Source organism: Corythoichthys intestinalis, chromosome 10 (genome assembly GCF_030265065.1).
Source record: "Corythoichthys intestinalis isolate RoL2023-P3 chromosome 10, ASM3026506v1, whole genome shotgun sequence".
In the NCBI taxonomy this organism is placed as follows: Eukaryota; Metazoa; Chordata; class Actinopteri; order Syngnathiformes; family Syngnathidae; genus Corythoichthys; species Corythoichthys intestinalis.
The window spans coordinates 40,933,424-40,948,283 of NC_080404.1; the positions used below are offsets into that span (position 1 = coordinate 40,933,424).

At 38.9% G+C, this 14,860-nt stretch overlaps 1 protein-coding gene across 6 annotated transcripts in view; it reads left to right on the plus strand.

Annotated features, from left to right (window-relative positions):
* Positions 1–14,464, plus strand: part of ikzf1 (IKAROS family zinc finger 1 (Ikaros)) — a 32,023-nt gene extending 17,559 nt beyond the window's left edge. Inside the window, exons 4-8 of one of the 6 annotated variants that reach the window (XM_057848902.1) lie at positions 5,898–6,167; positions 7,475–7,642; positions 11,714–11,839; positions 12,621–12,755; positions 13,010–14,464. In XM_057848902.1, the coding sequence (XP_057704885.1) occupies positions 5,898–6,167; positions 7,475–7,642; positions 11,714–11,839; positions 12,621–12,755; positions 13,010–13,719 (1,409 nt within the window). In that variant the 3' untranslated portion in view covers positions 13,720–14,464. The remainder of the gene's footprint in view (positions 1–5,897; positions 6,168–7,474; positions 7,643–11,713; positions 11,840–12,620; positions 12,756–13,009) is intronic. The other 5 variants (XM_057848901.1, XM_057848903.1, XM_057848904.1 and 2 more) reach the window with 5 other exon arrangements.
* The last annotated feature ends 396 nt before the right edge of the window (positions 14,465–14,860 follow it).

Consider the following 14,860-nt stretch of genomic DNA (forward strand, 5'->3'; position numbering starts at 1 on the left):
GATGTCGAATATTTCGTTTACAAAAAACAAAAACAAAACAAAAACAAAAAAACGACTTTATAAAATCATTCACTCGTAAATTTTAAACTTCACAAATTACGTCAAAATGAAAAAAATAGTGTCTGGAAATAAGTCGCGGATATCTACCTCATAACTATCGCTTAATTGTATTTTTTTTTTTTTGTTACTGTCGCATTTTCTCCAATATTTTAGATGATAAATAATCGATCCAAACAAAGAAAAATTGGAAAAAAAAAACTTGACCACTTCCCGATACCTGTGATTACTGCATTGCGACCATTGTAATAATCCCGTGTTTCACCCATAAAATCCCCAAAAAGTCTGGCTGTGTTCATTCACAGCTGTGTTTACACAGAGTTTTTGGATCGAAACAAGTTAAGTACGCAGTAATATCTCGTTAAAATCATGGTGTCTTTAATTATGCTCTCTAATACTCTCACCTCGAGTTAGGGTTTAAAGAAAAAAATATATAAATTTTTTAAATGCTGTCCTGTTCAAAATTGTTCTTCCCTCAGAAAATTGAGATGTTAAGCTTTCCAATGATGTGTCACAATTGCATATAGTACAATTTTGAAATTAGGCCAAATTGGGGGTCTTAGAGCAGAACTTCAAGTCATCTGAGTGTTTTCCGCCGTATATATTTCATTAGACAAAAAGACACCCTGAATGGTTTAAAGCCATTTAGAAGGATAAGATGCAATATATGTTTTAGGACATATGTGCAATAAAATATGGATCAATATGAGTATTGTGCAATTCTGAAAGGTATTCGTTTGTGGTTTTGCATGACTTGTTATTTCAATATTTTAAGCTATCGTGAGCAAACCTTCCAGGAGTTTTAATAACGATACTTGTTTTTTCTCTAAAGCAAGCAGGAGAGAGTAATAAAAAAAAAAAAAAAAGAAAAAAAAAAAAAAGAAAAGTCAACCTGTTTCAGTTACAAGTTGTTTTACAATTCCTTTCCTGTGCTTCCCTTTCTGTCACTTCTCCATAATTCTTGGTATTTCAGTTAGACAGGCCCTCTTTTTGAAGCTTCCCCTTTTCCATGGATTCCAAAATGTTTCACGATTTCCACTTCTTCCTCTTCGTTTGTTAAAGCAGAATGTTCATAACGTTAGGAAATCAGGCTGTTAGCATGACACGCAAACCGCATCTTGACAACTTGTCCGTCAATTCTCTTAAACAAGTGTGGGAAAGAAGAAGGGAACTTCTCTTTTTGTGGAAACACCACAAGTCAAATAAAAAAATTAAAAAAAAACGATGGTTTATAGTAGTTTGTCCTGTTGTGCGCCCTCGATGACTAATTTGATGATTCAGACTGATGAAAACTAGGATGAAAATTTGCTAGACCTCGCGTGCGTGTTGATCTTATTCTTACACTCTCTGCATATTAGTCCTTAGTTTCGCACTACTTCCTGCGTTTCTGTTTCCTGTTTATCTCGCTGCCACTTGTTTCACCGAAGTACGATGGTGTGCGATGATCTCATCGTTGACAACCTCAAACATGCAGCGTTTATCTTTTTACCTGTGTTTTAACACATTGCGTCAGTACTGTTTTAATTTGAGTGTAGGGTGAGATTAGTTAGCGACAAGAGTTTATCACTCATATACATCCATCCATTTGAACTAGGAGGGTGGCAGTGAATGAATGAATCAGCAGCCAAACCTTCCCAGTTTAATAGGCTTGGACGCCTATTGCTGTCAATAGCAGCCAAATAGTTAATAACATTAAAATAGAGAACAACATGCTGAGTAGGCGTCGGATAGCGTAAAATATTAGCAGTTATTCAAATAGCTACAGACCCTATAACTTGTTTACAAAAAGAATTCACTACCAAATCCATTAATGTCTTCATCATCAGTCTCACTTCTCTCCATACACATTTTCATGCAGTATGAACAGTTAAATTTCAATCTTTTCACATCCCACCTAAGCCGCTTTCATATGTGGATATCAGTGTTGTTAATAACAGCGTTATTTTTTTCAGTAGTGAATAATCTAATTAATTACTTTTCCCATCTGTTCAACACCATTAACGTTACTGAGGATGTGCAGGGGCGCGTTACTACAATTTGGTTGAATGAAGCGCAAGTTGTCTGATTTTGTCACACTTCCGCCTGCCTACCTTCCCGGGAAAGTGCAGAGCGGGAGGGGGGAGGAGGGAAGAGCGTGGTGACGCTGTTGCAAACGCGATGATGATTAGCTAGTTGGCTCAGAGCGTTAGCATATCATTTGCGTTCTCATTAGCATTAGCATTTAGCGTGGCAAGCGTCATCTTAATCTCTCGGGCAACTTTTTTTTTTACATACAGTTCGTGGCGTACCAGTTGGCTACAATTAGTTTAAAATAATGTATTGTTTTCCTGCTCGGGCAACTTTTTTTTTTACATACAGTGGCATCCAGGCGGGTACAATTAAATGAAAAATAATGTACTGTTTTCCTGCTGAGTGTGCATTATCATCATCAAGTTAGCATTGACCTTGTAGACGCTACAATATAATATACTGTATATATACTACATATACAGTATATATACAGTACTGTATATTTTTATTATATTATGTATATACAGGATATACTGTATGTATATATTTTCCCCAAGTGGAAGCTTCCATGATCCTAATAAATTTAATAATTAAAAAAATATATATACAGTACTGTGCAAAAGTTTTAGGCAGGTGTCCCGCCTAAAACTTTTGCACAGTACTGTATAGTATACTGTATATACATATATGTTTTTTTTTTAAATTACCAAAAATAGTCACTTGCCCTAATCTTCTCTTTAATGACATATCAATGAACCTTGCGTAAAACTTTTTAATCAAAACAACTTGAGCAAAGAAAGGAGAGGCAGGAGATTCAGAGCTTCACCTGCATATTGAAAAATATATCTATATATATAAGGGGTGGGACGAGACACACAAGTCACGGTTCAGTGGCCTACGTACATCGGTACGGGGATCACGATTCGGTCTGGGATCAGTACAACAGGAAAAACAAAAAGGCTTTTTTTCTCTCAGTATTTGAAAGTTAAAGTTTGGAACCGTTACACTGTTGTATAGGTGAACTGAAAAAAAAACTGTCAAAAGTGTGACCTGTGTTTTTTTTCTTTTTCTTTTTTTTGGTAATGAAAAATCAGTTCAATTCTATCAGTTAATAGAATGTATTGTAGAACATGAAAAGTAACGTCAGGTATTCAGCTTAGTAACTAATTACTCTTACAATGAGGTAACGGAGTTGCTACTTTTTGGGAGAAGTAATTTGTGACTATAACTAATTACTTTTTTAAAGTATGATTAACAACACTGGTGGGTAAAAATCGGATATGTATCCAAAGCCTCTGCAATATGAACGTTCATCCATATACATTTGAACTCTACGTAATGAATATGTAAAATACTTCAATACTGTTCATAAAAACAGACAACAGATGCGAACGAGGGACGGCGAATAAAGGCGTAAAAAATTCCTTTGCTTCTTGATACCGCACATAAAGCTATTAGGCTAAAAAAAATGTTGGCCCCAGTATAAAATCCTCAAAAGTTACCATAAAAGTGCAACAGCCGAAGTGACTGTATTTCCTTCCGTAAACACTGTCGCACAATTGATTGTCACAAGTGTCACCATGCACAAGCATGTGATGTCATGGTAACATAAAAATATTGGCATTAACAAAAAATCCGAATCGGGCATGGCATGAACGTAGATTTAGTCGCAAGCTGAGCCAAACTATGAAGCAAAAAACGTGTGACTTTAGGAGCGTTTACACGAGAGTGTTAACAAGGAAACAATATATTGTTAAGACAGGGACGGCTTTTTGGGGAGCTGATACTGCAAACATTTGAAAACTCGAATTGATAGCACTCCACCCTGTTGTCACCATCTAAACGGTGGAAAACGCAAAAATGAGTTTTGGTGGCAGCTGTCTCCAGGGCTGCCAGATAGGAAAGAGAGTCCCTAGCCCAATCACACTGTAAAACCTGCCTAGTTCAATAAAGAACAGCCCAAATTACTCGTGTTGCACTGATACCGATTCCGACACTGTGTGGTAAATGACGACATTGTCCCGTTACAATGTTTTCTTTAAATATAAAAATACTTACCATACTAAATCACTGCTTATACTCATTTGACTGTAAATTAATTTCTACCATGGCTTGGTCAGAAACTGCTTAACTCATTGTATGCAATTGACGACATTAGACATCCAATCCATTTGAAGGGGAAGGAGGCAGGGAATGAACCCACCCTCCTATTCAAATGGATTGGACGTCTACGAATGATAAACTACTTGGTGGGAGGGTGCATCTTGGCAAGAGGAAGGACACATTTATTTTTAAACTCATTGGCTGCCATTGACAGCGCTAGAGAGTCGCTCATTTGCTGCCATATGTCCTACTTTCAATGGATTGGACATCTACTGGCAATAAACCAATTCTAAGCAGAAGAATAATTGGATGCCACACGACTGGACATCTGTAACCATTTTGGGAAGGCCAAAAAGTGCATCATTTTTACAATGGTGTGCGTAGCTAGCAGCCATCTTGGGTGGGGTAACCAGCATTTGGAAATTAGTAGATCTCCAAAAATACATATTCCGCAGAATCAGCACCTTGTTTTTAGTACTCCCCCTATACTGATACGTAGCGTTGGGCATTGAGCATCGATAGGATCCGGGACTAACACTCCGGTTCTCCCGAAACAGTTCGAATTTTTGTATCTCGATTCCAAGTTCCGATGCCCTGACCGCCAAGCGAAAAAATAGCTGCCAAACACCACGAAGGAGAAGCCACATGAAGACTACCTCGGTTATGAGCAAATCAAATGAAGTGGCTAATTTAGCTAAGCACAAAAACGTGTTGCTTCGCTTCGCTTCACGCTTGACAACAAAGTAACAGAATAAACACACCGAAATCGTATCAGACCCTCTGTTAAAACGTACAAACTTACAGACTTTGTTTTTACAAGGGTTCCCAACGATGTGTAGTGCAGAGGAAGTGTGTAGCGTCTGTACACCTCAAGGATTCTTTTCCTACTAAAGTAATACGCTTTTTGCCTGCTGCTTCCAGTAAGTCACCACTAAGGAAGTCAAGCGCACATAACAAAACCAAAGAAAAACTGTAGCGTCCGGAGTTACAATTGTGACATCTTATGGACGGATGAACAATATAACAGTTTAGAAAGAAATCAAACTTAAAAAGTAGTCAACTTAAGATCAAGGGACAGAACACCCCCCGTCAGCCCTTAACTATCTTACCACCTAAAACAAACGATGCAATACAATAAATACCTGCAGCATAAGACACTCTAAAACATAGGTAAAAGAATATGTGTAAATGTTTTCTCCGTGAGCTTTTGAAAAATAAACATCTTTGTGAAAGCGCACTCTTGTAGAAAGAAACTTCATCATATTTCACAAGTTCAAAGACTGATATTTATATACAAGTTAAAAATAGCCCTGTAAGAAATTCATAGCAAAGTCAATTGAAAGTTCATATAATTTAAAACCTAATCGAGAAGTTAAGAAATTAATACACAGTACTATGCAATTTTTTTGGGTTAGGGTTGCCCATTAACAGAATCGTAATCGAGAATCGTTTGGAACCGGAATCGAAATGTGGAATCGGAACCGTTCAAATTCAAACGATGCCCAGCCCTACTGATACGTCATTTTATTGCTTATATTCAGTAACATTAATAGCATATAAATAGGTGCAACACTAAAAATTACATTACATGCCAATGTCACGAAGTTTAGCTTAATTTTTTTCATAATGTAACATGAACTAATTCCACATCACAATTAATAGACTGCCAAAATCTTGCTCTTCTTCTAAACCGTGGCCCTTCCCCATCCCCCTGCCCTCTTTTCCAGCCTGTAACATTAAAGTTGAGGCTCGCAGTGATGAGGAGAATGGGCTGTCCTGTGACATGAATGGCGTGGAGGAGGAGGAGTGCGCGGAAGACTTGCGCGTGATCGATGCCTCGGGGGCCAAGGTGAACGGTTCACAGCTGAGCCCCGAAGCCAAGGTCTTCTCCTCGGCTGGCGGCATCCGGCTATCCAACGGGAAGCTCAAGTGCGATATCTGTGGGATAGTTTGTATTGGCCCCAATGTGTTGATGGTGCACAAGCGAAGCCATACTGGTAAGCCATATGCAATTCATCATGCCATCCACATGTAGCCATGGTAAAAAGTTAAATGAGAGGATGGTGAGGGGCAGCAAAGTGGCTCTGACTTCCTTTGATTTAAAAATGAAGACATCAACTCAGGTCTTCTTACATTTTTGGGCATGAAAGTCACGCACCGTATAACTTGGCTTCTTTCTCTTTGTGCATTCCGCGCAAACGATAATTAAAGTGCTAATACTTGTAGTTTGGATGTGTGCATGCAGATCTGTCCTATGATGTATGAAATCACTATTTCCATGCTGTAATAACAAAAACAAAAACAAACAAAAATTGAGTAACGCCATGTGGCAAATAGACAGCAACTTATTGGGTAATCAAGAAGCAAAGATCATCACAAAAAAATAAAAACTAACAATAACTTGACCCAGTTGAGAAAAAGGGCCTCCCTATACAGCAATTAAATGTGATCTCCGAACAGTCGCAAATATATCTAGCTATTAAAAGTTTTTCAAAAATTGTGAATTGATATTCAGTCATAATGAACCCAAAGCAGTCGTGGGGAACATTTTTGAAAAAGGCACTTAACTGCCATGCAGTAGAAACTAATGACACTCAAAATGGAATAAAGGAACAGTAGACTAATGTAAATGAAAGTACAAAAAAAAGATATAATGAACTGCCTCCTATTTGAATAGAAAATATTCTTTGGTGAGTCTTCGCTCCTGAAATGCTTTTTTAATGAATTCCCCCTTTTATATATTTTTGCTGCTTCACTGGTGACTCTTATTTTATTGAGGTGGAGGCTTTGAGAAAAGCCATATTAAAAGCTTCTCACAGAATGCCACAACACCCGAAGAGGCTGGATATTGGTTTATTCCAGGAGCGCTGATCAGGAAGACTGGCTCTCAACACAAAGTGTTTCCTTCACTTTATTCAAATGAGGCTGAATTTGCATTGTGATGTGCAGCTCTTATTTTAGAGACGAAGAAGAGGAAAAAATGAGATTTTCAGATCAAATTGACCCAGGCAATGGTGCATTACGAAACTGCCAGGCTGAGTCGGAGAGGCTCTTGTTCGATCAGAGCGCCTGGAGTTGATGGGGCAGGGGGAGCATGGAGAGATGGAGCGTCACTGTGGATCACCCCCAACACACGAAGCCATCATCTCACTCGTTCTCATTCCTTAGACGATTGTAACACATTGACCCCATGTCACGGCATACTCTGTCTTTTTTCCGCACAAAAGAAACATGTTTATACAGAGGTGGTTATTGTTTTCGCTGCCACGTTACAGTATTTTCTATATTGTGTTCTCGCTCTTAGGAGAACGTCCCTTCCAGTGTAGCCAGTGCGGGGCTTCCTTCACCCAGAAAGGCAACCTGCTGCGTCACATCAAGCTCCACTCCGGAGAGAAGCCTTTCAAGTGTCATCTTTGCAGCTACGCCTGTCGCAGGAGGGACGCTCTGACCGGACATTTGCGCACCCACTCGGGTGAGTAACATAAGCTTCAGACACGCACTATAGGACAGATGGTGCATTCATGGAGGCAAGATATGATATAGATCAGGGTTCCCTAAATCCGGACGTCGGTGCCACTTTTCCTGTCGTGTTTTCCATGTCTCCCTCCTCCTACACACCTGAATCAAAATAATCAGGATCATTATCAGGCTTCTGGAGAGGTTGCTGATGACATAATCATTTGATTCAAGTGTGTTAGGGGAGAGGACGTGGAAAACACAACAGGAAAAGTGGCACCGAGGTCCGGATTTAGTGAACCCTGATATACATGATTACTTGTTAATCAGTATTGTGTTATTATAATTATAAAGAAATTTTAAAATTAATACAATCTTAATACAAACTAAACTTTTAAAATAAAAATGAATACAAACAGAAATAAACAATGATTTAAGGCCCAAAATAAAAATTTAAAGGTGACACCCCCCCCCCCCCCCCCATGTACTGGTATTTAGGGACGGAGTTTGTCACTTTTTTACTCGCGACTGCTACTGCTAGCTAGCGTAACTGCAACTCTTTGCATGGCTCTCATGCTTGTACGAGCACGAACATGAGCATTTGGCCCATCAAATCAGCACCCAAAATTTAAAAACAGATGGTAGCAAGTCTTAGGTGGGTTAGAAATGTGTTTTAACCAAGAGTGCATTCTTCCAGAGTGGTTAACCCCAACCCTCTCTATTGAAGGTAAGAAAAAGGGCTTTTTAGGCAGCCTCAGTTAAAATTTCAGGGCCCTATGTACTCATTAGGAAGGGGGTGAAGCATGCATGGAGCAGAAAAGTATTTAAAATGAACTCTAAAAATCCCACATAGTCCCTTTAACTCATTGCATGCCACTGATGGACTGATTGACATCCAATTAATTTAGACCAGAAAGACTGGCTGTGAATGCTCACGTTTCAATGCCATTAGACCACTAGACGTCCAATCCATTTTGACTGGGAAGGGCAAATGAATGAAATGAACTAGCACCATCACCACCACAGTTTAAATGTTATTGGAAAATATTGGTACGGGTTTTGCACCAGTATGTTTGCTGGGTCAGTGTACAAGATGGAAGCCTTTGAACATAGGTTGGTTACAGTTAAGCATAAAGTGACTCTCTCTAGATTAAGATGTTTTTAATTAACTTTATTAACTGAGGGAAAGACCCTTTTCACTCATGGTACTAAAATAAATTTCACGATAAATTAATTATAAACTCATCTATAGCTGAAACGAATACTTTAGCAACTCGAGTAACTTGAGTTTAAAAACTGATCAGAGTAATTTTATTCACCTCGAGGAATAATTTAATTTTTCCAGCTCTAAGCATCACGTTTTGCCCGGACTACTTTTAATGCACTGATGTCACGTGCGTAGAGGAAGAAGCAATAAAAAAAATATATAAAAAACATTTCTGCAGCCGACAGCCGCTACAAACTACGCCGTCGTTGCTAAAAACTAGCCCGCATGATGCGGTGGTAGCAGGTAGCATCTGATGCGTCTCATAGATATCACATGTATGTTGAACTAGATGCGAAATGACAGAGTCAGCGGTGATAGTAAACAGCCGCCATCTTAAAGCAGTACACTTCTCAGCGCTAATAAATAGGATTAACGTTGCTGTCGCTCGCTCACGTACGTAACGTTAGCCCTGCGGAGGGCTAGGTTTCTATTGAGACCACTGTCGATGCGTGGCTAACGTGTCTTACATACAGGCTTTATTTAATCTGTGAAACATAGCGCTGTAGAGTGATGAGGGTGTAAAATGAATATATGATAAAGCTAACTGTCAATTTTAGCTCAGTAGTCATTGTTGGATAAAACACCAAGTAGCACTGGCCCCTAATGTGCTCCAATACAGCAGGTATCATACTGTAACGTCGACAAAGAGTCACCCGCTTTGTTAGGTTGCAATTATTTCTTTTTTGGGAACTTGTGGAACGACAACAACAACAGGAAGGCACGTCTCTCGTTCTCCCGCACCTCCCTCACCCCCGCACATCACGCGGTGCATTCAGGAACGCATGCAAATATCCCCACCATATTATAACCTGATATGTTACAATACATTTATTTTGAACACTGCAAAAACTCAAAATCCTATCAGGACTTACAGTTTAGACTAATTTAAAACTTAACTAGAACTTAAAAATGGCTTGAGACAAATGGAAATTCAATTGAAACACGTGGGAAAAACACCTAACTTTTAAGTGATGTACGTTATCAAGCATAATGGCATTTTTAGGTAAGAAATACATATATATTTTATAAGATCTAAAAGTTTTTGGAGTGAAAGAAATGAATTGGTCTTTTTTTTTTTTTTTAATTCTAGTCACATCCAAGAGGCAATTGTTGGCTGTTTTCAACAATGTACATCGAAAATAAAGACATTGATTGACTGAAAATGGTTCAATATTAGATGAAATGTCTTTTTTTCTCATGTATATTCATAATTGCTCTTTACCTAAAAAATATGTTTTATCCGATTACTCGATTAATCGATAGGATTTTCAGTCCATTACTCGATTACTAAAATATTCGATAGCTGCAGCCCTAAACTCATCACATATAACAACTGCATCACCAGAAAAAAATACCTACAAAAAAGCAGCTGAACACGTAATTGTAATCAAAAATCTGTCTAAAAGCCTGGAAAAATGCATTTTGGTAATTGCCATTGCGTTGGCATCTCCTTATGCATTAATGTTCTCCATCATAGTGATGATGAATGTCCATCAGCAAGTGTTGCTGGTGGGTAGAAATGCATGAGGAAATGGAGACTTGTATTGAGAGTCATGAAGGAAAGTTTTGTTCTCCCTCAAGAAGTCAGGAAACGAAGCGAACGTGATAACTTCCAAGTTTGAGGCTGAAGGCAAGCATTCGAGTGATGCAGTTGGTCTGCCTGCAATAGCACGTTTTCTTGTTTATTACTGTTATTGTAGTGATGTAAGGTTATTGAAATACATTTACAACTTTAATGAAAACTTTGTTATCAATGTCCAATTATTTAAAATAGGATGATTTACCTACCTCGAACACCACCTCGACAACTTTATCCCCACCCATCTGTCAAATGTTTAAAAAACAAAACGTTTCAGTCAAATTATTATTATTATTTCTTTTTAATTCATGTGTCCTATGATTGCCTGTCTGTAATTGTAATTATTTGTTGCCTCATTATTATTAAAGCATCCAGTGTGGTATCAAAATACAATTAGCAATAATATGTTAAATCCACGACCAAATATATTATTATCAGTTTCATATCGGTATCAGATTTTGGAGTTGGACAACATCGGGATATCGGTTATCGATTAAAAAGTCATTATCAGACAACTCTGGTGCCGTCAGTGGCAGGCGATGAGTTAAATGAGTGCACTGTAAAGATATAGATCGAAAAAAAATTCTTAATTTGTGCATGAAAGGGTTAATAGCATTTATTTGCAGAATCTAAAAAAAAAAAATAGTTTGGTTTCTAAATATTTTTTGAACATGATATGCTCAGCAGTAAAATTCAGGACGAGTGAGGTCAAATATTTTACCAATGACATCCTTTCTCAGTTAGCTACACAATATTATGCCAAGTAAAAATAAACTGATTATGTGATAGTAACTATTCACATAAGTTTAAGGTTTTAATAGAGTTTGCATTAAATGCGACCAACTGTTTTTTTGTTGTTGTTTGTTTTTTTCAATAAATTTTTGCAGTTCTACTCTTCAACTACTAGACATGCTATTTTGTGGCTTATATTGAATTTCAAGGCTATTTGTGGGGGGAAACATGCAAATATGTCCTCACAATGTACAAAAAAATGGAATCATACTAAATTGATTAAATTAGAAGTAAATCAACTATAAATGAACATAATTTAGACACAGAATGTTTCGTTTCTGAAAAATACACACAGAAAATCCAGAAAGCACAATTGCTGTTGTAGGTAGTTTGTAGTGGGCTTTCAAATAGATTTCTAGATGAGTACATTTCAACTTTTTGAAGTATTACTGTACCATGCCAATCAGAAATCAAGTCAAAATTATTTATTTATTTTGGTGTTATTGTAGTTGGAAAACCACACAAGTGTGCCTACTGTGGCCGGAGTTACAAGCAGCGTAGTTCTCTGGAGGAGCACAAGGAGCGCTGTCACAACTACCTCCAGTGCATGGGGCTGCAAAACAGTATCTACACAGGTTTGTGCCTCACCTTTGCATCCTCTATCGTACTGAAGCCCTAGGTTGCTTGCTGTTGTTGGGTATTTTTCTGGATTCTGGTTTCTTGGAGATTCTCCGGCCTGTCCCCAAGGGGAGGTGATGCAGAAATGAAAAGAGAGCACATTATAATTCTGGTTGAACAAGTGGACGCTTTTTTCATGCAGGAATCTTGTGTCTCCTAATAAACCCCAATCAAACAGCTGTATCGCGAGAGGACCCTCACCCAAACTTCGTTTAAATACCCCTAAGAACTGTATTTGTTACCTGGCCAACAAAATGAAGGGCACACCCCCCATACCACAAGAGGTGTGGCCGGGTGCCCTTGCTGTGCAGCCATAGGCGTCACTGACTGACAGCCCCCCAGTGTAAAGTCACGTGTTTGCAAATAGCACATCCCTGTGAACACAATTTAGCCTGGTAAAACAATTTACCACAGCATTAACTTTATAGAATAATATTTTCCAAATAACAGTACACTGCAATCAGCACACTACAGTAGAAAGCTGTATCTGGTTGTACTGCACTGTATAGGTATCATTTCACACTGAACTTGTGTATCTATCCGTACATCAAATTGCGTGAGCATAAAAATGAGGCATATATTATGCATACACTCTAAGCAAGGGGACATTACTCAAAATAGTGGTCTAGTCAGCAGAAATAGAAAGAAAAAAAGCAGCCCGCCTACATCAATACATGACTATTGATTCAACACTACCTATTTTGACTCTAAAACCTCCTTCTCTGTCTTGCTTTCCAGTAGTAAAGGAAGAAAGCAGCCAGAATGAACAGAGGGAAGACTTAAACCAGACGGCATCTGACAGAGCCTCGGTGCTAGACAGGCTAGCTAATAATGTAGCTAAGCGTAAAAGCACTATGCCACAGAAGTTTGTAGGTAAGGGCTGAAATCTGCTTTTTTGTGCCATTACAAATATAAACAGATGCAATAATGTTACATACAACATTCAATTTGTTTAAAAAAAAAATTCCAATTTCCAATGTAATTACACTCTTAAACATCATGAAAGTACTACAAAGGGCAACAAGAAAACCTCTAAAGGATCTTAGCTCAAGATTTGCTATCACAGGATGTACTGGGGCTCCTAATTTTGTGTATGCGTGAAAACCAACATGCGCATGTTTCCTCAGGTCAAAAGCGCCTGTCTGACCTTCCGTACGAGGGAGCGCCAGGCGAACTGATTCAGCCCCACGTCATCGACCAGGCCATTAACAGTGCCATTAGCTACCTGGGAGCAGAGTCACTCCGGCCCCTGGTGCAGCCCTCCCCAGCCCCGTCTTCCAACGTGGGCATGGGCTCCATCTATCCTCTACACAAGCCAGTCCCCGAGGCCCAAACACAAACGGGCCACAACCTGTCAGCTAAAGACAGTGCAGCCGAGAACCTGCTTCTGCTCTCCAAGTCCAAGTCTACGTCCAGCGAGAAGGACGCATCTCCGAGCCACAGCGGCCAGGACTCCACAGACACGGAGAGCAACAGCGGGGACCGAGCCGGCGGGGCAGCCCCCGGCCTCATCTACCTAACCAATCACATCAACTCGGGGGTACGAAACGGCACGATGCCCCTCGTGAAGGAGGAGCAGCAGCGACAATACGAGGCCATCAGAGCAAGCATGGAGATGGCTTCGGAGGGCTTCAAAGTGATCACTGGAGACGGCGAGCAGGTGAGGGCGTACAAGTGCGAACATTGTCGCGTCATCTTTTTGGATCACGTCATGTACACCATACACATGGGCTGCCACGGCTTCAGAGACCCGTTTGAATGCAATCTCTGTGGCCATCGCAGTCAAGACCGATATGAGTTCTCTTCTCACATAACACGGGGAGAGCATCGCTACTGACTCCTAATGACCAAAATACACACATGCAGACATATAGTATGACATCAGCAACTAGAAGTGCAAGGTGTGTAATACACCCATGACGTGTGAAAGTGTGATTTTATACTGTGTGCATGTCTGTTGAGTCGACATCAAAATACATCTGGATCGCATTCCAAATGTGAAACTCATGTAAACGAAAAATGAAAAAAGAAATTGTATTCAGTCAAGACAAAATGTTCTGCCTAAACAGCATCATGTCTTACAGTATAATAATGTTCTTATGTTGCATTATATGTATGTATTGGAACATTTTTCCTGCAAGCAGCAACTTTATTTAACTTTTTTTTTTTTACTTATACAATTCTGTGCATTTAACAGGTGTGGTCACATGGAGATGTTTTAAGTGCAAGCTAAATATCTGTATAAAATGCAATCAATCAAACGTGTCAATGTAAGATAACTTTTCCACAAGTTCATTTTCCAACCTGTGTACTCATGACAACCCTCATATTATTTATATGACATTTACTTGCCTATTTGTTTGTATGTTTTTTTGTATTTATTACAGTGATATGTGTTTGTCAATAGAATAGCTGCCACCTCTCCTGTTCAACTGTATTAAATGTGTTGATGGTAAAAACATGACTGCTGTTGAATGGCAAAAAATGAAGAAAATTTGTTCCTTTCCTGTAATATAAAAATTTTGGCTCACAAGATGTCAGCGGAATTCATGACCACAAAATATCAATAAAGGGTATTTTATAAATAAGTGAACTTATTTGTTCTCCGGTGTAGTATTTGAATTTTAAAAATGTAATATGAGTAATCTTCAGATATAGCATACAGTATAGCAGGGGTGAAAGTGGGCCGGAACAGTCCGGTACGCCGTACTGGTAAAAGATTGAGGGCCAGAATGATGCTTTCATCCTGAAAATATGACGGCAACAGTCAAAACCCAATGTTAAAGAAATAACCTGCCAGGCATGCACACATGCATCTCCAAGAAGAAAACTACTACTACTATTTACTAACGACAGATTTACATACACAAGTGTTGACAACAAGCCTAATAAAGAGCTTGTGGAGCCTCAACGCTATTTATTATTTATTTATTGGAGTTCTGTCTGCTGGCTCCATCTCAGTATAAGTCTGACGAGTC